This window comes from Guyanagaster necrorhizus (assembly GCF_019112545.1).
Source record: "Guyanagaster necrorhizus MCA 3950 unplaced genomic scaffold BT62scaffold_17, whole genome shotgun sequence".
In the NCBI taxonomy this organism is placed as follows: Eukaryota; Fungi; Basidiomycota; class Agaricomycetes; order Agaricales; family Physalacriaceae; genus Guyanagaster; species Guyanagaster necrorhizus.
The window spans coordinates 1,011,866-1,031,369 of record NW_025064896.1 but is presented as its reverse complement, the minus strand read 5'-3'; the positions used below and the strand labels follow the sequence as shown (position 1 = coordinate 1,031,369).

The window sequence follows — 19,504 nt, the reverse complement described above, 5'->3', positions numbered from 1 at the left end:
TATCTTCTACTGAACAAAGGCGCCCATCTATTGCGTGACATATTCATCAATAACACTCACCGGCGGGTTAAACTTCCCAAGTGGCTTGTAGTCAACATCAATCCCGAAGGCTCTCGGCCCTCCAATCTCTATACCCCTCGGTATCGCAGTCCACTTATCCGACGCTTGTATCCCAATAACCACAACCAACAGCCCATACTTATACTCTGGCGTGCCGATTGCACCACCATTCGCCGCATCGCACACGCATATCAAATCTGGTACAGCTGCGACGATCTCCTCCGCCCCATCCTCCGCTACAGTCTTCGCAACGAGATTCTCGTTCTTGAACGGGATCTTCATACTCCCGGTGAATTCCTCTCCCATATTTCCGCTCCCGCTGACGTCTGCGGCTTTAATGACGATCTCCCCAAACAGGTGCCCTTTGATGGTGCGACGTTCGACTTGTACGATTTTACCTTTGAAAAGCACTTTGGCGGACTCGGGCCCTCCGGCTTCAGAGATGATTGCTTCGGACACATAGTCGATCTCGTTTTTGGCTCGACAGAGGGCGACTGCGCGTCCTATTCGCCACGAAAGGGAGATCGTGTGTTGGACAGCGAATGCTTTGGTCTTTGCTCCAGTGATAGGCCCTCTAGCACAGGCAACGTGACTGCCCATCTCAGAGAGTGCAGCGCGAAAAGCGCGTTCAACCAATTTCTCCGTTGTACCCTCGAGGAAAATCTAATAAACAGGCTTAAAAACCGTAAATAGAAAGACGTAAGCATGGAATAAGGTTACCATAGTGTTTCCGTTGCCATCACAAATTACTTGTGGGATAAATTGCGGTTTGTCACCTCCCCATACAACAGGTGTAATCTGCCACCCGACTGGATATGCACGCCCCATCCAGTCGCCGTCAACCGTGGGGAGATTCATATTGCAAGAGGCGCCCAAAAACAGACCTGCAGAAAAACAACGATGAAGACTTGATGACATGATACACAAGTACCCATACCTTGTAATCCATTCCCACCTCCAATTTCCAGCGCAATGGTAACGGTAGGTTGATATCCAACTTGAGCATACAACACCCTCTGGGATTGCATCATTCTACCCCAATCATCAGTGAGGGGTGACAGTGAAAATTAGAAAAAAAGACACACTCATCTCCAGATAACTTCTCAATGCCAACAGCTGGGCTACCCTTCCCCCCTCCAGTAGCAACCACTGCATCATCCGGCAAGTCATCCGGCGATGTGACCCTCATCACGGCTCCCTTCCTCAGCAGCTCCCGACACTTAATAAAGTGAGGATATGGGGTCCCACCACCGCCAGTGCCCAAGATATAACATCCAATCGATATCCACTCCAGATCAACCTCGGATATAATCCACTCTCTTGAAGAGGTCACCGTTGGTTTGTATGCTATTATTTCAGCTGCCGTTATAGCTTGGACGGAAGAGCCGCCTCGGAGAGGTTTTTTGTCCGCAATAGTGTCTTCACCGTCGTCGTCGTCATCGTCCATCAGAGAAAGGGATGTGCTCTTAGAAGTGACGGAGAAGTCGAAGTCGCCAATGGCTTTGACGATAATTCGGGATTTATTTGCTATGTACTATCAGAACGTATTAACGATACAATTCCACACTCTAAACAAGAAGCAGCGTACCGGGAGCGGGATATCGTCTATTTCTGCAATGCTGACCGTTTCTCGAAGAGAACCACTGGCAACAGCTCTCTCGATGGCAGCTTTGGACACCTCCTCCATTACAGCGTGGCTTGACTTGTCTAAAGTGCTCACAACGGTGTCAACAACTCCCGAAACCCTCGCAATAGCTGGAGGAGGACAACATGAATAAATTTTAGGCTATAGCCAAAATATCAGAGAGCTAACCTGCACCAATGGCGTTGGCTACGGCAGCATACTCTGGTTTCTCCACAGTACTCGCACCATCAAGTTTATCGGGAGCAAGAATGGCACCTCCACCAACGAGAAGTACGGGAATGTCTTCAGCGCTCGTCTTCATCGTGTCAATGATTCGCTCCAGCATGCTCTTAATAACGACTTGATACTCCTTTACCTCGTCTGTATCAAGCACTCGGAGAGACAAGGCGGCATCCCCAATCGTGATAAGGTTTTGTGAAGCGACCGCGTAATCCGTGGCCGTACGGACCTTACCACCAAAGACAAGAGCTTCCTGTTGGATACGATGACCAACAGAATCAGGACCGATGGTCAACGGGGAGGATGTGGCCGACTTGCGGACGATAGAACCACCGCCAAGACCGATACTGCAAACTGCGTATTTGATGATAAAGCAGTAAGAAATAGAAACTAGACGGACCTCTTCACGTCCGGGCAGGAAAAGTTCAATCTTACGCCAGACACCTCTGTCACTGAAGCGGCTTGCCGAGGGAGGCCGCTCGGAAGAAGCATGCCACAATCAGTGGTGGTACCTCCAATATCAACGACCAGCATGCTTTCTTTGTGATGACGGCCCTGAAGAAGGAAAGCTGCGCCACACATTGAGTTGGTAGGACCGCTAGAAAAGGTACGGATGGGTAATCTGGCTGCAAGAGGTGCGGGCAGGATCGTGCCATCATTCTGAGTGATGAAAACAGGACAGTGGAGATTGAGTCTGTGAATCGCTTTTTGGAATGACAAGATAGTTTTTCGCGCAAAAGAGAGGATCGAAGCATTGAGGATGGCCGCATTCTCTCGCTCCAAGTATCCGAGGTTTGCGACTAGAAACGCAATATTCAAATTATGATTACAATCTAATAATCAAACGAACCTTCTTTAGACAAGACAACATCCGCTTCTGGATAATATTTCTTCACCCAGTCACGGACTGTTTCCTCCTGGTTCTCAATCATATCCAAGGGTGAGAAAATGCCGTTAATTACGATCGACTTGATGTGCTTTTGCTTGATCTTTGCACATTCTTCGGCAATCTGGATCTCTTTGATACCGCAGATGAGCTGACCATCAAGTTCGAGTCCACCATCAACGAAGCCGCAATACGTGCATATCATGTCCCGCAGATCCGGAGGCCAATCTATACCCGGCGGCACATCTCGTGAGAATGGACCGCACAGACGGATGACAGCGACAGGTTTCAGGCGGTTTTGGTCTTTCTCCACTACAGCATTAATGAAATGCTACAAATGACGGGCGGTTAGATATCCGAAAGCAGAGGAGCAGATTGGCGTACTGTTGTACCAATAGTGACACTGGCCACACTATTAACGTCCACTTTTGCATCGCGCAGAAGAGTCGTGATGACATTCTCGATACCTTGGCTGGGATTGGGCGTCGTGGGGTGTTTATTCCTGAGACACAATGATCAGCATAAAGCAAATAGCCTAAACCAAAGGATACTACCAAGCAAGAATCCCTCGATTGGAAGTAGCGTTGGCTAACGGGTCGAGAAGAACACCATCTGTATTCGTTCCCCCGACGTCGACGCCGATCCGAAAACCTTTGCTCATGTTGGATTTCAAGAATTAGAGATAAGGAAGACTTACCTGGCTGGTAAAAAGTCCTTGTAGTTATCGTCGTGATTCTGATTCGCTATTCCATCATTTCTCTATCTTGCCTAATTTCCAACATTATGGAGCCGGCCGCGACGGAAGGCAAACTTTTGAGTTGCGAATTAGAACGTAAGTAAACTTGCATGAGACCGGTACGTACAGAAAATAATATACGAAGGTATCCCAGACGGTAAAGACAACGTAAAGTAGCAGCAGGTTATCAGTGGTGGTTGAGAATGAAGGGGAAAATCAATCTGGCAGACGGAAGCCGCCGGCAGTTTGAGCCGGACCGTAAAACCGCGAGATAGTACTCCGTACAGAAAAGTACGGTTAATGGATTGGAACTTGGCCGGTATTTACACAAGCTACCTGTAGCTGACATACCTGACTACAATTTAAATAATCCCTCGATTTCTTCAGTCCGAAAGAGAGTCTCAAATGATGGCCATCTTCGCCGTTGCAGATGGAATCGAAACAGGCATCGTGTTATGCAAGTGTATCGACAACAGAGACGCCGAGTGCAGTGATCACGAGGGTTGAAGAGAAATTAGAAACACGGTGGCGCCCAGGAATGTATGCACGCTAGAAGCTCACATTAGTACTAGATGGGTTCCAACAAAACCGTCACTTGTCCGTAAGCACTCTGCGGAAGCTAGTTTGCTGCCGTTTGTCTTCGAGATGCCGCTATTAGAGTGAGGGGAGAACAGAAAAGACAATTCTTCCGAAATCCCAAGGACCAGGCCGCTACGATCTATAGTCCGAAGCAGCCGGTTCGGATGCTTCAACTCTTCGCAGGCTACAGATAGAACAAAAGACAGCGAAGTTCTTTCATTTGCTGTGAGAACGGATTTACGCGTACACCGTTCGATCCCCATGGAGTTCGCAATGAACAGTGCAGGGGAGGGGGGGGGGCAGAAAAGGGCCAGAATGTGGCAGTGCTTCGCTTTGGCACTGCCCTGGTCACCAGTCGAATCAAACAACCGCCGCTCCATGTTCCAACTCTTCATCTTCGAACTAATGTGATGAACTGCGGGCAGCGCCTGCTACGGCCTTTACATAGAGCATGGGTCACCTGTTTCACACTTCTTCTGACGCTTGTCTCTTCATCAAAGGATATTGTCACAGGTGCAGTACTTATTAACCGAAGCTTGCTTGAATCCTACTAAGCACACGTAAAGACTTTCAGGATCCACAGGCCCATCGATCGACGGTCCCGGAGATTATATCAATTCCGCACCTTTAGCTCAACTTTTCTTCAATCAGCCCGCCAGGATAGGGAGATCTCTAGGCCTTCTCCCATCGTTTCATCTGTTATGCCAGACCACACAAGGAATGTTACTGGGGTAATCCTCTTAAACGGTAACAAGCGTAGTAGATTCGAAGATCCGGGGATCATTACCGACCTCCGATTCCGGCAATCTCCACGCAGGCCTCTTTCCCCAGTTCTTGAGGCCTCCTCTCCTAAAGCGATTACAAGGTCGCTATGTTGACTGTCTGGTATATCATGTCTCAGGAGATCCTGCATCCATCCTCTTTCGGTATGTTGTATCTTGTTCGAATTTGTCTTGCCGAGTTGTCGTGCACGTTCTCTCCAACTCGTATTTGACTCGTAATGGATAGCGTGCATACCCTACATGCCCACTTGATAATCAGCCTGTCTTTGAAACCCGTGTTTCTAGCTCCAAGCTTCAAGCTGTACTCAATGCGTGGACCGGCGAGACTCTTCTAGTCTGTCTGGTCTTACAACGTGCTCAGCGTCCCACCTCGTGTCGGGTCCTCCGACGACGGTACAAGCTCTCGTCCACGTTCTGGTTCATGGAATGATAACGGATCAGATTCAGGTTCAAACACACCGGGTCGGGATCTCGGTCTGGAATCAGCAGCGGGTGCAACTCATGATCAGGGTCAGGGCGTTAGCTCAGGTCGTGGTGCCGGGAGCGATTCTGGTCCATTTGTAGCCCAACGGTAGCAGTGGAAGACCGGAGCAGAGCGACTGTCGTCCCCCACGACTACACGTGTATATGGCCTTTGGCGGTTGTCAACGTCGACAGTAAGCTTCTGCGACCATTTCATTGTTTTACGAGATACGACTTCTTTCTGTACACTGTCATGCAGGCTTTGGCGTCGGGCTGTGCTTTGGCCCGAAACAGTACGGAATCTTGTCACATCTGGGTTTTGCCTGTTGAGCGCCCATCATGCCTGCCGTTCGTCTTCACAGCACACTGAGACAGCAATGTAAAGCCGGGCATCGACGGAACTGACCTGCAGTCTGCATGTCCTATATGTATCCTCACTGATGTCGGCGGTCAAATTCAGCCTAACCGCGGAATCATGCAGCGATGGTTACTGTCTTGAATGATCCTGTCATAATCCTTGGTTCTATTTTCATATCTTGCTTCGAGAGGGTACTTGTACTATTATATCAACCCAATTCATGAACAAGGCTAAATTGTATAATCACCGTATTTTTTCCATCGCTCTGGACAAATAGAGTCATTCGATGATAAGAACACTAGTTGTGCGCGTGAAAAAACAAAGACGGCCGGGCTAATTCTAATTCAGTTATCAGTACAGGCACCCATCCGTACCTATCTATGTACCTATATCATCATTAACTGCATGTCGCTCTCTCTCAATGCCCCAGAACACCACCCATGATCTCATGCCCACCGACATGCGGGTCAAGGGATCTGTTCGGATCTGTAGGCAATGTAATTAAATTAAGAGCGTCCGCGGGACTATTTTGTTCGCCTCAGAGCTAATCCTTCTACGGTCAGCTGAAGAGTGCGGTGGGATTCGTATCTGTGCACCAGAACCCGCTTCCGTCGAACCGGCCCAAAGTAAAAATCGGACCGTCGTCGCCATCATGTAATCGATTGTACTTTATGATCAACAAGCCCAAAAGAAGACGCTTGAATGAATAGAAGGTATCGCAGTTAAGCAGCGGACAAGGTGCCCCACACGAATGGTCGAGAGATCCGAATGTCGTGAGGACAAGTGAATGGAACTTTGGAATTGATCGGAACACGTTGAACGCGTGAGGACGGGGATATCACGTGATTTTCCGAAAGTGTATAAGACGCGGGACCCTAATCTTGATGATGTTTTACATACATCAGCCTCCACCATCGTTGGATTTGCCAGCAGACGTCACCGCCGCCGTCGCTGTTCCCGCCATTGCCCAGCCCGCTCTCGCTGTGGTCGCCACCGCCGCCGTCGTCGTTCGCACAGCTGCATTTCATCGGTGGTAGTGCCCGTGATTGTCGCCTAATCGTTCACCCTAGGCTAATTGTCAAGAATCCCTTTTCAAAGGTCCCTGCAATCAATCTTCATCATGTTTCCAGTTCCCAGCACCTCTGATTCACACTCTGCCAGCATGCAGCCGCCCTCTAACAAGCGAAAACTTACCCTTTTCACTTCTTCGTGCAAGCGCCCCAGCCGTTTGTCATCTTTATTATCATCTTCTCCTTCTTGCTCGAGCTCGAGAAAGTCTGCTCCCACGTGCACGATCTCGCTCGAAAATGTTACCATTAATTGTTCCGAGTCGTATTGTGTTTACAGTTCGTCGTCTGATGTCAACTTCATCCCCTTCCCCACCACCACCGCCACCTCCGACTCTGACTGCGAGCTTGAGCCTCGGCCCGAGGTTGGGGTCAAGGTTCGTCGACGGTCTATGCAAGCGACGACGCCTCGCTCCAACGAACGCGTACGCCGGGATTCTCAATCACGCCGTCGCAAAGCCCCCTCTACTCGCCACCACGCTCTCTTATCACCAGCATCTCATGTTACTCCCCCACCAAAACGCTTCAAAGGCAAACACTCCGACCTCCGGTTTCTCGCCGTCGTATGGAGGAGTGTCAATGTCAGTTTGCAGACGCGAATGGACGTCGATGGTCAGGGAGACCTCGATGCGCAGGACAGGGTGCTTTCAGAGCGGCTCGGGGCGTATCTCATCGAGCGTGGGTACTCGTCAAGGAATGAAGAGCACGAAAATGTCCTTTCGCCGTCGCAGCTTGTCGCTGCAGCGACCCTTCGGCGAAAGGATCGCACCGTAGTCCGCCCAACAAGGAACAGTGCCGAGCAGCGTAGACGCTCTCCCCTGGCATTAGCTCAGTCATCATCGCTATTATTAATGGTTGATGATCCATAGTCTTCTCCGGCAGCAGACCTTTTTTTTCTGGTCAGAATTCGCATGGCATCTCATCACGGCATTGTATAGTTATAATCACATCAGAATCTTTTTGCATGGAACGGAATCATTATCATCGACGACTGCTCACGGGCCTGTTGCTTACCTTGTGTATCTCCTTTTATCCGCACCACCTCATCGCTTTAATCATAATCTGATTAAAAAATTTGCCTTCCTCTTTAATCGTAATGGTTGAGGATACCCTGCCCTCTTTTTTATAACAAGTAATCTTTATTACATTTGCATTCTTTTAATACCACGTTCCTTTCATCGTCTGTTTGATTTAGCTTTAGCCCAGACCTACTTATCAATAGTGCAGCGAGTCTGGAGTCTGGAGTCTGGACCTCTCCGTCAAACATGAGTCATCCCCTGCGAGCGTGACCAAAGCACGGTGTAACACGTGCACGTGATGGGGTCACGCGTTCGCCACGTACGTGTTTTCCCTGAGTTCACCGTCCCCTGCTGACGTTTAGAATGTCTACAGGCTTCCTTAGGGACTTTTTACGCCTTCTGAAAATCTATTTCGACGCAGCTGACTCATCCTTGTGCCATTAATATCTGCTGCTCCCACACCATCTGGAGGAAGGCCGCTTCCACACAGTACACCATCTATTTTGAGGAGCTACGCTCTCATAGCGTCCAATGTTTTCCCATTAACCGCAGTATATAACTTCTCTAAAATATTTCTTACCACTGTGCCATCATGATTGCACCCTTGATACTCGGGGTTCTGCTCGCTGCTGGCCCAGTACGCTCCTCTCTTGACGTACAACTCCCTTCTGGTACTTTCACGGGACAAACCATCAATGGCTTGGATCAATGGCTGGGGATACCGTTTGCTCTTCCGCCGGTAGGCGGCCTAAGGTTCAAAGCTCCGGTCCCTGTTTCTACGAATTCCTCCGGAGTCCAACACGATGCCACGACCTTTGGGAATGCTTGTCCCCAACCCCCCGGTGATCTTGGTGCCAGTATTAGCGAGGACTGTCTTTTTCTCAATGTGCGTGGTTTCGATCGCTATGATCGTGATTCTGGGATGAACCGTACCGGTAGATCTGGAGACCAGAGGGGGTGAGTAGTAATGAGGGCCTTCCGGTTTTGTTTTGGATTCATGTGCGTCTAGGATCACCTCGCTTGTATTGTTGTTATTCATGGCTTGTATTTAGGGCGGCCAATATACTACTGGGTGTGTCTACTTGTCCTTGTGACCTACGCCACATATAGAAAAAAATCTACTTAGCGCAGCATCAAGTCCTTCTTATGACCCTACCCGTACGTGACTCGCAATGGCTCATATCCAGTGTCTAAGGTAGTTCCAGGTATTCTGAACCGAAGTATCGAAATCGGAAAGCCCATTGTGTTCGTCTCTACGTTAGTACCCAAACCGTGTTACTCTCGCACGCCAGCAGCTTATTGTTACCCAGCAATTACCGCCTCAACACTTTTGGCTTTGTACGTCAGACGTTTCTGCCAATATGACTGACAGATCCTGAGAGGCGAGAAAGCTCTCCAGCGCCAACGTTCCTCCGGGGGACCTCAACGCGGGTTTGTTGGATCAACGACAAGCTCTGACATTTGTTCAAGAAAATATACGCGCATTCGGCGGTGATCCAGCCAAGGCAAGTCTCATGATCCCCGTCTTTAATACCTACTTGCATTTCATTTGACATCACGGGGATTATGAACAGGTCACAATTTGGGGACAGGTACGCTGAGCTGAGCCCTTCTTCAAATGAGTCACGAGGGTCGATTCTCCTCCCTAGTCCGCTGGTGCCGGAAGTGTCGAAGCCCACTTTGTATTCCCTGCCTCTCTCACGCTCTTCCGTGCTGGAATCACGGACTCATCAACGGGACCCTTGTTCGTTAACGTTATTTTCATGATTTCCCTGTGTAACTCTCTCATTCTCAAACGTTACAGCAAAAACTCCCCCAATGCCAGCACATATGACAAGCCAGGGAAACCATTTGACAGATTGCTCATGCAGACGGGTTGTGCCGTCGGTCCAGGATCGGTAGACTGTCTAAGGAATGTTCCTTTCGAGGTGACTGGGTTTTTCGGCCCTATGTGCATATATACAATATTTAATATCTTCTCTTATCAGACTTTGATCGATATCAGTAACACGCTGATTGACAATACGCTCAATGACCAATTATGGCAACCCTCCGTCGGCCCTCCAGGTAGTTTTGTGCCAGAGCGAGCCTCAGCTAGGATTGAAAGGGGCGACTTCCTACATCTACCTTACGTTGGTGGTACAAATGTAAGTATAGCGTGAAATCGGCTTTTGAGTCCCTCCTTATACTTCTCTCAGGTGAACGAAGGAACCGTTTTCAGCACGAGCTTACTCGGCCTCGATGTTCCCCCCAGCGAGGAAGATGCAGCTTTTGACAATTTCGTGAATCATCTTGTTATTGACAACAGCACTCTCACCCCAAATCTGTTCGCCAAGTTCCACCAACTATGGCCGGCGAATGATTCTTCCCTCGGAGCGCCATTCAACACAGGAGACTCTCTTTTTGACAGAGCGGAGGCGTGGTATACCGATGAAATGTTCTTGTCCCCAAGGAGATTATTTTTTGAGCACGCGAGTTCATTGCAGCCGATGTATGCTTATTACTTCAGAGAGTTCATACCAGGGAACAATCCGGAATTTGGCGGTTAGTAATATTGTTTCTCCTCACATCCAAATACTGAACGGCTCGGAAACCAAGTGTCTCATGGATCGGAATTGTCCTTGCTTTTCGGACCCGTACCCACGGACGTGGAGGATGAGTTCGCCAATCAAATGCTAGACTTTTATGTCAATTTTATTTGGGATCTCAATCCCGGAAGTGAGCGAGCGTGTTTCCAAACTATCGAACTTGGGGTGCTTACGGCCCTTGACAGGTGCCTGGGATCGGTATGTACCGACGTCAAAAAATGTCTTGCAGCTCCTGCGAGACAACATCACCATGATTCCGGATGGTATGCCATCGTTGTTAATGTCACTCCTCGAAAAGGCTAAGGCTTTTCCTTAGACTGGGACGTGGACAAGACGGACTTTTTGAATACGCATTTTGTTTTGAATGAGTTTGAGAAATGAGGTTCTGATTGTTCAGGATCATCCTACCCGGTTGATGGCGGATAGCTCTTTCGATTATATTTGTAAATGCAATCAAACTCGTACAGCCGCGCGCTGCTCGTGGTCCTGGTGCTGGCTTCAGTCTACCCTAGTCGAGGCTTGACGTTTAGTACGCGAATAAGGTCTCCAAGTCGTCCTTAGATAGTAATTGCATACGTGCAATATATTGTCTCGAACCGGGATGTGCCATAAGGTGCCCTGGAAATATGTGGCTTTCCTAAAAAGGCTTCAACGCCTAGCAACACATCATATGGATTTCTGATACGTATAAGTAATGATGATCGCTGATCTCTTAGGAGTATGGAGCAGATCCGAGCCCTTCCGTAAGCGCTGAGAAAAAACCTGTGCTGAATTCGAAGTCTACAAGTGGCTGGTATGAACAGCCAGGAATCCCATAAAATCGACGTAGATGAATGTGGTAGTATACAGCGAAAGAAATGTACATCCTTCGAAAGGCCGTTCGAGATGGTGATCCCTCCGCGCGACCAGGGACCCTGGTATACAATCTAAAAAAAAAAGTGATAGTCGAACCACAAAATGCTCAGGTAGTAATGACATGCGAGACGTGGACATCGCTGAAGAGGTTCTTCGTACCCGCCACCTCCCCCATATGACTGCCGCTACTGTTATTGCGCGCCCGTTCCCTCAAAAGCCCCCACTCAACCCACCAGTTATCCGCATCGTCCTCCGCGTCATACCCAAATACCTCCTTGATATCCACCCATTCCGGTGGCTCTTCGAGATCACCCGTAGCATCAAGGATACCAACACCAGCCTGGTGTTTCGCCCGCATCATATCGTCACGAGCACATTGGAACTCTCCAGGTTCGGCAGTCATGTAATGGATGATACCCGCCTCCTTGCTATGTACAGCTGCACAACGCGGCTGCCGCAGATCTTGGAAAGCCCACAAGAAACTTTTGATCTGGTCTTTAGAGTGAAGGTGCGAGAATAATTTTGCGAGGACAGCCCCGTCTTCCACCGTTAGTGCGCACTCTTGGATGGATCCGGGCTAGCTGCATATGAATAAAGGATCTAGTATAAAGAAGGGATAGCTTACGGGCATAGGATGGACAGCAGCTCCCATGACGACCATGAACCCGTCTACCCAATCTTCAAGAGGTGCCTTACCATCCACGTGAACACAAGCCGTATTTGTGGCTAGTTTGCTAAGTCTGAGCAGCCTGGTTGATGTTGCATTAAAGGCAAGACTTATAGCGACTCGACAACGAGTTTACCTTGGTTCACTGGATGCAAGCATACCACGTAGACCAGCAAGAGGGGCGGGTTCTTGCCAGGATCCTTCATACTTGTCCTGCGGACCATACGCACACAATCCAAACTCAGGATTCCTTCCACCCTTAGGACGCGTTAGATTGACTGCTCGCATTCAGATTGATGCACGTTACCAGCGGTATTCCAAGCACAGCATGTTTATCGCCAAACCACGTGTACATTGTGGGCTGCGAACAGTGAGCGACGTGAAGTCCTCAGAATAGGATGGTGCGCACAATTTTATGGTCGTATAACTCTTTCAGTCGAGGATCCTTCATGATTAAAGATTTGGGTATCGTTGTACTGAAATGCGTTGCGTTAGTGAAGCATAGGAAACGATAGGTAAAGAGAGTACTCACCAGTACATGCTCATGTTTATCGGCACCTCATCTTCATCCTCTTCTTGTTCTATCAGTAACACCTGCCTGGTTACGCCGGAGGGCCCATCACAGCCGACAATGACATCTCCTTTGAGGACTTCTCCCGTGACTAGGGTCACTGTTTGAGCGTCGGGGTTTACTGTTCTGACCCGCGAGCCCAATCTAATATTTGCTCCTACTGCCAGAGCGGTATCGTATAAGAGCCGTCGCAAGTCACCAATCTTATCGTTGTTGAGTCAGATCGATCATAGGAGACTAAAGACAAAATTGATCGGCGTACATGAGCTAGGGAAGGTAAGGGATGAGAAAGCTGATAGTTCATACGTTTGGCGTCATAACGCACCGAATATAAACTCCCCTCGGGTTTCCCTCAGTACTTCTTCATCCCAAATGTGCGTTCCAAGTAGCTCTCCGGTATTTTCTTGAGATGGTATAAGATGAATAACAAGGATACCATGGAAACACTCACGAATACCAATATATATAGCTCCAGATACGACACCTATCTTCCTCAACTCGTCTTGGAGACCCCAATGATAAAGAATTTTGCTGAGGTTTGGGGGCATCCGACATGGACCCGACATCTACAAGAGATCTTTAGTATATTTGAACAATTCGAGAGTACATTTAACGAACCGGTGGAAATGTTGAATCTTGCTCGAGGACAAGTACACGGTGACCTACTCGTCGTAGGGCTATGGCACACGCGAGGCCTGCGATACCACCGCCAACAATCAAGAAGTCTATAGGTAACGCCGCTTGTTTCGGCCGGTTGTTAAATCCCTTTGTCAAAAGGAAAGTTAATAGAATGAGGGAGAGGACAGGCAGAATACTCACCGGGATTCGCGCCATTCTGATTAGCGGAAGCTGTCGCGAAAGGTCTGTTCACGACGACGTGATGATGTATTTAATAGGAAGAGTAGAGCATTTGAAATATTGCGGTTGAGGTCCCAACGTGTAGAAAAATGGTAAAAACATAATTGCAGAGAGATCCGATCGACGCCACCGAATCTGGAAAAGAATCTAGCCCTCTTTGAAGGCCCGGGTTTCCCCCCCAGAACTGAATTTCGAAATGTTGGATGAAGCTCTGAGCGCGCTGTAAGGCACATGTCGGCTATTCTCCCGATTTTGCGGATTCTGTACGTCTATTCATAAAAGAAGCGGTCAGTCTCCAGCCTCATGTTTTAGATACTATCACTGCCATACCATCAAATTTTAGTATTCCATGTGACGAGTGGCAATAATGATGTTTAGCAACCCGCAACCGACCTATCACTTTATCCCATTTGTTTCAAAGCAATGCCTGGCTTAGGAGCTGTTCTCAGCGAAGAAAATGTGACACCAGTCCCTAATACATACCTTGCTTATCGAATGATCTTGCGCTAGGCTACAGTAAACTCCAGGTCCCATGGATTGTGGATATGTATCCGTGCGATACACATTATATTGCAGCCCCCAAAGACCCTTGGCGGATGTTGCATCTAGATACGAAGGAAAATTCCTGGAAAAGGCGCAGCGACAGCTAAAGGGATTGAATGTTCAAGGCGCGACGATAAGGCTCGGCCGACCAAGGACAGGGTCATAGTCGGTGATTGCCGTGCTTATTTCCGTTTTCAGCTCTGGATAACGGACCGTAGCTCAATTCTTTGGTCAAGTTCTCTAGTGGCAACATTTTCAGTGCCATCCACGACATCCGTGACACTATCCGGGTCAGCGTCGACCATGAAAGACCAAGGAAATGTCCACTTTAAGGCCGGACTACTAGAAGAGTACGTTCAACTCCACTCTTGTATTGTTGTAAAAATAATTTCCAACGCCATGATTCTTTACCAGAGCTGCGAAATGGTATGGAAAGGTTCGTACCATCCCTAATGGCGCAACTCTCGACAGTCTGACTTGTCACAAAGGCCGAGAAATTGGAACGACACAACGCGATTTATCCCTCAAATCTCAGTGCTGCTTACTATGAGTTAGGAGACTATCCCCAGGCCTACCATGCTATTTGTCGCTCAGCAAAAAATCATGTTGGCTAGTGAGCCAAACCCCGCCCTTTCCCTCAAGCTGGTTACACGACTTTCGAAAGCCCTAAGTTGCGGTGTTCAGAGTGGCGCAATAACGTTCAAGGGTCTTGAAGTCAACCTGTCAACCATCAATGAACTTCGCGTCATTGCCGAGTACGTGGGATGAATGGAAACGTGTCGCTTAAGACTTCGAAACGGTTAAGAACGGGGCTCAAGACGCATCGTCAAGACTTGCCGCTCTTCCCTTTGGGCGAAAAATTGTGTACGTATGTATCGATCAACTTTATTTACGTTTACTAACGCTTCTTTACCAGGGATACCGGTCTGGGGGACTATACTGTACGCAGCGCCGAAATTGACATACAGGTTTACCCTCAAAGGATTCACAGGTCGCTAAAGCCTCTTCCGTAGGACGACATGTTCCAAGTTCAACAATTGGGCTTCATCAAGCTTTCACAAAACTTAATGGAAAGAAGCGCAAGGCGCTCAATGTCCACTTTACTCTTAATGACTTGCGTCCTAGGGCTTTGGCGCTCGACCTTTGTCTCTTGTTCCTGATCGAAGACCTCATACTAACGCGATCTCAAGAAGAGAACAAAGTTAAAGAAGCCGAGATTAAAGCTACCATCCTTTACACGTGGACAGATTTCATTATGCCTGCTTACTGCCAGACGTGGTACGTCACTATCAAGTCCACAGCCTTCGAATGTTCACTCAGACCTTCTAGATTCGAGAAAATCGTGAAACCTTTGCTCAAACGCCCCCAAGAGTCGCCACCGAATCTAACCCGCCTGGATCTACGTCACTGAAAAGTCCATCCCAGGGTTGTCGGCGCGCTCAAGTATTGGGACGCAAAGATATTTCACAAGAACATAAAGGATATGCTTCGCCACTTGGCTAGAACAGTTAGGACTCCTGTTGAGCGTTCCCAGTTCTTTAACAGTCTCGGCATGGCATCAAACTTTCTCGAGACCTACCACAAACGGCAAGAAGAGTAATGGGAACAACTCAAGGGTTTTGTGGACGCAGGATTATCTGAGGAGCAGGTAATCGACATGGCGAGTAAAATTATGCCACATCCCATACCCAGAGATCCCCAGCGGCGCAGGAAATGGCTAGTCGACGGACGCGCGGCTGTAGTTGACCTCCTGTTGGAAGATAAAGGAGACCGACACGCAAAAGCCCACCAACACAACGAATTCATTCTCGAGGAGAACTGGTATCAACTGACCTAGTGTTTTGTACCGCCGACTATCTTGAGATCGAGGCATGACGGCTTCGATGAATTCTGGTACGTATTTACAGCAGAGGGAAAAGGCAAGAATCATATCCCAGACAGCTTGGACGATAAGGGACTATTCCTTACTCGCTGCGAAATTCCGTGTTGAATGTTCAGGTTCGCAGATACATAGAGACTACTTGGAAGCCTAATCCATCGCTCTTTGTGCGTACCCTACACCCTCAAGGCTCCACGCGCGCTCTGTTGAAGACTCATATCTATATAGGACCCTCGCCAGGCACCAAACCGATCTATTAGTATCGCCGCAATGGGATATCCGATAATCGAAATCCTTTTCACATGGTATCCCTCATAGAGCCTTTCAATGAGCGAACGCGCCTCGTCAAGGGTAGGAACATGAATGCACGAATTAACCAAGATTGCCCTGCATATCCGGTTATCTCCGTCTTCTCCGACGCCGTCGTTGTCGAGGCTCTCATCGCCTTGAAGGGACGGATTCTGCTCGAACTTATTCAGGATGACATCTCTTCTGCGCTAGTGAAGGTGGGGATTGGACTCGATGTTTCTAGGCCCGCCCATTTCCGAAGGACATTTAGTCGTATACGGCTTAGCAACGTCCCGTAGGTCCGAAGATGATTCCTCCTTCCCTGAGGCTGATCCTCATCTCCACAATGATTCTACACACGGGCCATTGAATACCGCCGTCTATATTATGCCAAACTTGGAGTGCAAATCTTACGCCGCGTCAGCTTTTAGTTGCATGTTCAATAGCGGAGTCTAGCAAAATGGCGACCACTTGTGCACAAGTGAGAACTTTCGACGAATACTTGCATCTGTCTTGCTTTACATAGCTACACACTTCTCAGCGTGAAGGACTATGCACGTTTCTTCGGCTGTCGTGTCCTATCCATGGATCCTGCCAGGGGGTGCCACGGAGTTTGCACCTGAGCCTCTGCCTCGTCCGTTCTCGTCCCCTTCCTTCTCGAGAAGAACTGACTACCTGGCTAACACGCGGGTCTCCTGGCCACGATCTTTCCTCCCGCTTTCGCTAATCCCATGCAACAAATGCTCCATGTCCGTTACCCCGGCAACCTAGTCGCCTTCATCATCATATTGACTCTCTGAGTACCTACAAACGATTCTTTCCGATTCATTAGTACACCGTCCCCCTGTCAGAGCTCAGCCGACGAGGACCCACCCGCAGGCGACTAAACGTCGACCCTTGGAGGGTCGAATTCGAGAATGTCCTCGCCGTATCGTACGAAGCTGTCTGCCATTCCCAATGAACGCTTCCGTCAGATTTCGCGCGGTGTCAGGACGAGATCGGGATCTTCGAGGCTCTACGGCAACGTCCATGGGTATGACACCGCAGTACGAGCCAGTGCTTTCGCTTGTTTTTTCTATAAGCAGGGTTTGTCTCCTGTGTCTCGTGGTGTGAAGCAAGCGATGTTGCGGCAAACCGCGGAGGGTGAGCTCGTGAAGAAGGGTGACTTGTATATCTTGACCTCGGTCGAGACCTTGGGTGTGGGTGCAAAGGTTGTGAGATGGAGGATGCCTAAAGCAAGAGTTCAAGCCATGAAAGCAGCGAAATGGGGTTTTGTTGCACATAGGTTTGATTCTGATGCGGACGATGAATATCAATGTGCCATCTTTACCAATTTAAGAGCTGATTGTCGTGTTGTTAGGCATACCGGTTTCATCCCAGGAATGGATAGAAGTCAACCCGATGCGGACGAAGCCGTTGGCCTGATTTCCTATCATTCATATACGTGTCGCATATTGATAATATATACATACCTTTCTTGCTTGTCCTAATGTAGATTGTTTGTTTCTTGACTCCTTCTGTTGGGGGTCGCCTGATCCAGAAGAGATTGCATGGATACATCACATCGACTGGGCAGTGTGCTATCTTTGCATAGAAGCCATTCGAACAAGCGGATATCAGTGTGGCTTTGGTTCGAAGCTGTGGTCAAGGAGATCCGAAGCTTCCATTGCTTGAGTACTTCACTAGAACGATGTTCCTGCGTCCAAGTAGCGCCGGAGAAAAACGGTATCCGTATACTTCAGTTGCGCAGGCAGGCGGTCCGTTTTAACGCCTCGAGCTCTGTAAATTCGCGCAAGTTTCGCCTTTTGAGTTGATGGCGGCGTGTCGTCATGCTATGAGGGGTTTTTTTAAATTTCTTGCAAGTTTCTCAAGGCACCCGCATCTTTTGATGGCCGGGTCAGACGGATAGGGCGTATCGGGGACGGAAAGGGACGGAAGCCAGTAACTTTGGTGACATGTGTAGGGAAGGGGGGGGGAAACGACGGGCATCGTTGTCTCTACGTTGCCGCCGCCATTGGACCTCTAGACTCTGTCGAGCGCCTCGATCTCCTCACTGAAGCGGCCTTCGCGCGTCCCTATATCCCAACAAGTCAATCATCGCCTCCACGAATAAAGCGGACTGCTGTGAGGTACAAACCGGATTTAGTATGATACGAAAAGGAGACAACAAACGCCCTGTCTTCTTTCCCTACAAGAAATCTGCGGGTGTTGATCGCGCGTAGAATTGCTCTTGCCGCCTCAACTCCGTCCCCCCGCTCCGTGCCTCCAGAACGCAATTTTTTACAGCGAAACAGCAAAGACGGATAAACTTGTGGATAGGTCACAAACGACAGATTCTCAGGATCCGATCCACCCCAAGTTCGTCTCTCAAAGACAAATATACGTAAGCAATCGCTGCATTCGAGGTTGTCCTACAATCTATGTATTAGTCTTGTTTTACAGTAGTTTTGCGCTGTCGTAAGGACAAGGCAATGTCGTTGCCCAACCTATACATAGTCAAGCTGGATATTGTGCACCAGACGCTAGAAATTGATCGCATGTTACGTTAGTGGCGTGGCGCAGGGAAGGATGAAGCAGACTCACATGTTTGGACATATCCAGTAAGCAAAAACGTCCACAAAGTCATTGTGCCCTATAGCGCACCATCCGCAATAGTACTCTTGCGCCAAATAGAGGATTGTCTTGGCCAGAGTCATCGTAGCACCGGTGTAGCCAAACAGCGGCGCAATGTCAGACTTGAAGGCATATACAAGGACGAGATACGTTATCTTGATAGGGGGTGTTGAACAGAAGGGGGTTGTTCCGATGAATGAAGCTACGTACCGTGGCAAAGTTTTCGAGAAGGTTGAGAATAGCTGGTGGCGCGCACAACAGAAGTGAGAAGAAGGTGAAAACATGAATCGAATGTGGCAACAGCGTACCTGCGGCGTTAGCGAACCCATCGCCATCCTCAAACGCTTTCACACCGTAGACCTGTATTGAAAGGGGTAAAATATTTAATGGCAGGTTCTAAACTAGAAGGATACAACCGGCGCACCTTGTCTATCTGTCCGTAAAAATCGTACAACTTCCATGCCCAGTGCAAGTCGCCGCCGACCATTGAACGAGGTCTGGAGATGCAAGGCGATGAGCAGAAATACAGCTGGCCAGCGAAGATACTCGCACCTCATGAGACAGTATCCAGCATCCCATATCATAAGCGGAGCAGTGAGCATAAACCAAAGGGTTATCCAAGTGTACACCTTGGGAGCCATTGAAAGGGGGAGAGCAGAGACCTATGCGGAAAGGAGCGTAGCGGTCTTTAAACCTATCAAAACGAACACTTTTTGAAAGAGAAGAGCTCCTCGCCTGCTTCCTGGAGTTTAATTAACAGCCTTTTAAACGGATCTGACGCGGTTTACGTACAAACCTGGACCGTTGCATAGGCCCTTCCATGTTGAAA

General features: G+C 48.8%; 9 protein-coding genes across 9 annotated transcripts; 4 read left to right on the top strand and 5 right to left on the bottom strand.

Annotated features, from left to right (window-relative positions):
• Positions 1 to 27: 27 nt before the first annotated feature.
• BT62DRAFT_1007878 (DUF917-domain-containing protein) lies at positions 28 to 3,471 on the bottom strand (the record flags this gene model as incomplete). Its single annotated transcript, XM_043177398.1, has 10 exons — positions 28 to 723; positions 811 to 944; positions 998 to 1,092; positions 1,146 to 1,594; positions 1,649 to 1,815; positions 1,874 to 2,271; positions 2,325 to 2,724; positions 2,775 to 3,141; positions 3,195 to 3,312; positions 3,365 to 3,471. 10 exons carry the CDS (start codon positions 3,469 to 3,471, stop codon positions 28 to 30), a joined length of 2,931 nt encoding a protein of 976 aa, XP_043038349.1.
• A 528-nt stretch (positions 3,472 to 3,999) lies between these two features.
• On the bottom strand, positions 4,000 to 4,505 carry BT62DRAFT_1007877 (uncharacterized protein; the record flags this gene model as incomplete). Its single annotated transcript, XM_043177397.1, has 2 exons — positions 4,000 to 4,095; positions 4,131 to 4,505. 2 exons carry the CDS (start codon positions 4,503 to 4,505, stop codon positions 4,000 to 4,002), a joined length of 471 nt encoding a protein of 156 aa, XP_043038348.1.
• Positions 4,506 to 6,609: 2,104 nt separating this feature from the next.
• Positions 6,610 to 8,159, top strand: BT62DRAFT_230332 (uncharacterized protein). Its single transcript, XM_043180150.1, has 3 exons — positions 6,610 to 6,760; positions 6,811 to 7,693; positions 7,748 to 8,159. Exon 2 carries the CDS (start codon positions 6,848 to 6,850, stop codon positions 7,661 to 7,663), a length of 816 nt encoding a protein of 271 aa, XP_043038347.1. The 5' UTR covers positions 6,610 to 6,760; positions 6,811 to 6,847; the 3' UTR covers positions 7,664 to 7,693; positions 7,748 to 8,159.
• Positions 8,160 to 8,405: 246 nt separating this feature from the next.
• Positions 8,406 to 10,782, top strand: BT62DRAFT_1007872 (alpha/beta-hydrolase; the record flags this gene model as incomplete). Its single annotated transcript, XM_043177396.1, has 15 exons — positions 8,406 to 8,699; positions 8,753 to 8,812; positions 8,866 to 8,885; positions 8,940 to 8,971; positions 9,019 to 9,070; positions 9,124 to 9,151; positions 9,196 to 9,336; positions 9,388 to 9,405; positions 9,463 to 9,557; positions 9,618 to 9,741; positions 9,802 to 9,960; positions 10,012 to 10,357; positions 10,412 to 10,531; positions 10,587 to 10,664; positions 10,718 to 10,782. The coding sequence occupies 15 exons, from the start codon at positions 8,406 to 8,408 to the stop codon at positions 10,780 to 10,782; spliced, it is 1,632 nt and encodes a 543-aa protein (XP_043038346.1).
• Positions 10,783 to 11,362: 580 nt separating this feature from the next.
• On the bottom strand, positions 11,363 to 13,328 carry BT62DRAFT_899212 (FAD/NAD(P)-binding domain-containing protein; the record flags this gene model as incomplete). Its single annotated transcript, XM_043183358.1, has 10 exons — positions 11,363 to 11,833; positions 11,882 to 12,005; positions 12,060 to 12,181; positions 12,231 to 12,284; positions 12,333 to 12,399; positions 12,456 to 12,697; positions 12,757 to 12,761; positions 12,820 to 12,897; positions 12,946 to 13,060; positions 13,113 to 13,328. The coding sequence occupies 10 exons, from the start codon at positions 13,326 to 13,328 to the stop codon at positions 11,363 to 11,365; spliced, it is 1,494 nt and encodes a 497-aa protein (XP_043038345.1).
• Positions 13,329 to 13,583: 255 nt separating this feature from the next.
• On the top strand, positions 13,584 to 15,306 carry BT62DRAFT_1007870 (uncharacterized protein; the record flags this gene model as incomplete). The annotated part of the gene is made up of 9 exons (XM_043177395.1): positions 13,584 to 13,615; positions 13,929 to 14,060; positions 14,114 to 14,245; positions 14,310 to 14,331; positions 14,384 to 14,445; positions 14,510 to 14,650; positions 14,701 to 14,763; positions 14,812 to 14,836; positions 14,887 to 15,306. 9 exons carry the CDS (start codon positions 13,584 to 13,586, stop codon positions 15,304 to 15,306), a joined length of 1,029 nt encoding a protein of 342 aa, XP_043038344.1.
• Positions 15,307 to 15,766: 460 nt separating this feature from the next.
• BT62DRAFT_1007869 (uncharacterized protein) lies at positions 15,767 to 16,361 on the top strand (the record flags this gene model as incomplete). The annotated part of the gene is made up of 4 exons (XM_043177394.1): positions 15,767 to 15,788; positions 15,850 to 15,941; positions 16,003 to 16,033; positions 16,093 to 16,361. 4 exons carry the CDS (start codon positions 15,767 to 15,769, stop codon positions 16,359 to 16,361), a joined length of 414 nt encoding a protein of 137 aa, XP_043038343.1.
• A 555-nt stretch (positions 16,362 to 16,916) lies between these two features.
• BT62DRAFT_921093 (uncharacterized protein) lies at positions 16,917 to 17,622 on the bottom strand (the record flags this gene model as incomplete). The annotated part of the gene is made up of 3 exons (XM_043184270.1): positions 16,917 to 17,254; positions 17,429 to 17,491; positions 17,535 to 17,622. The coding sequence occupies 3 exons, from the start codon at positions 17,620 to 17,622 to the stop codon at positions 16,917 to 16,919; spliced, it is 489 nt and encodes a 162-aa protein (XP_043038342.1).
• A 433-nt stretch (positions 17,623 to 18,055) lies between these two features.
• BT62DRAFT_933890 (uncharacterized protein) lies at positions 18,056 to 19,294 on the bottom strand. The gene is made up of 7 exons (XM_043186632.1): positions 19,228 to 19,294; positions 19,100 to 19,172; positions 18,984 to 19,035; positions 18,886 to 18,917; positions 18,646 to 18,830; positions 18,200 to 18,584; positions 18,056 to 18,137 (listed from the first exon to the last, which is right to left on the bottom strand). Exons 1-6 carry the CDS (start codon positions 19,275 to 19,277, stop codon positions 18,488 to 18,490), a joined length of 489 nt encoding a protein of 162 aa, XP_043038341.1. The 5' UTR covers positions 19,278 to 19,294; the 3' UTR covers positions 18,056 to 18,137; positions 18,200 to 18,487.
• Between the last annotated feature and the right edge of the window lie 210 nt (positions 19,295 to 19,504).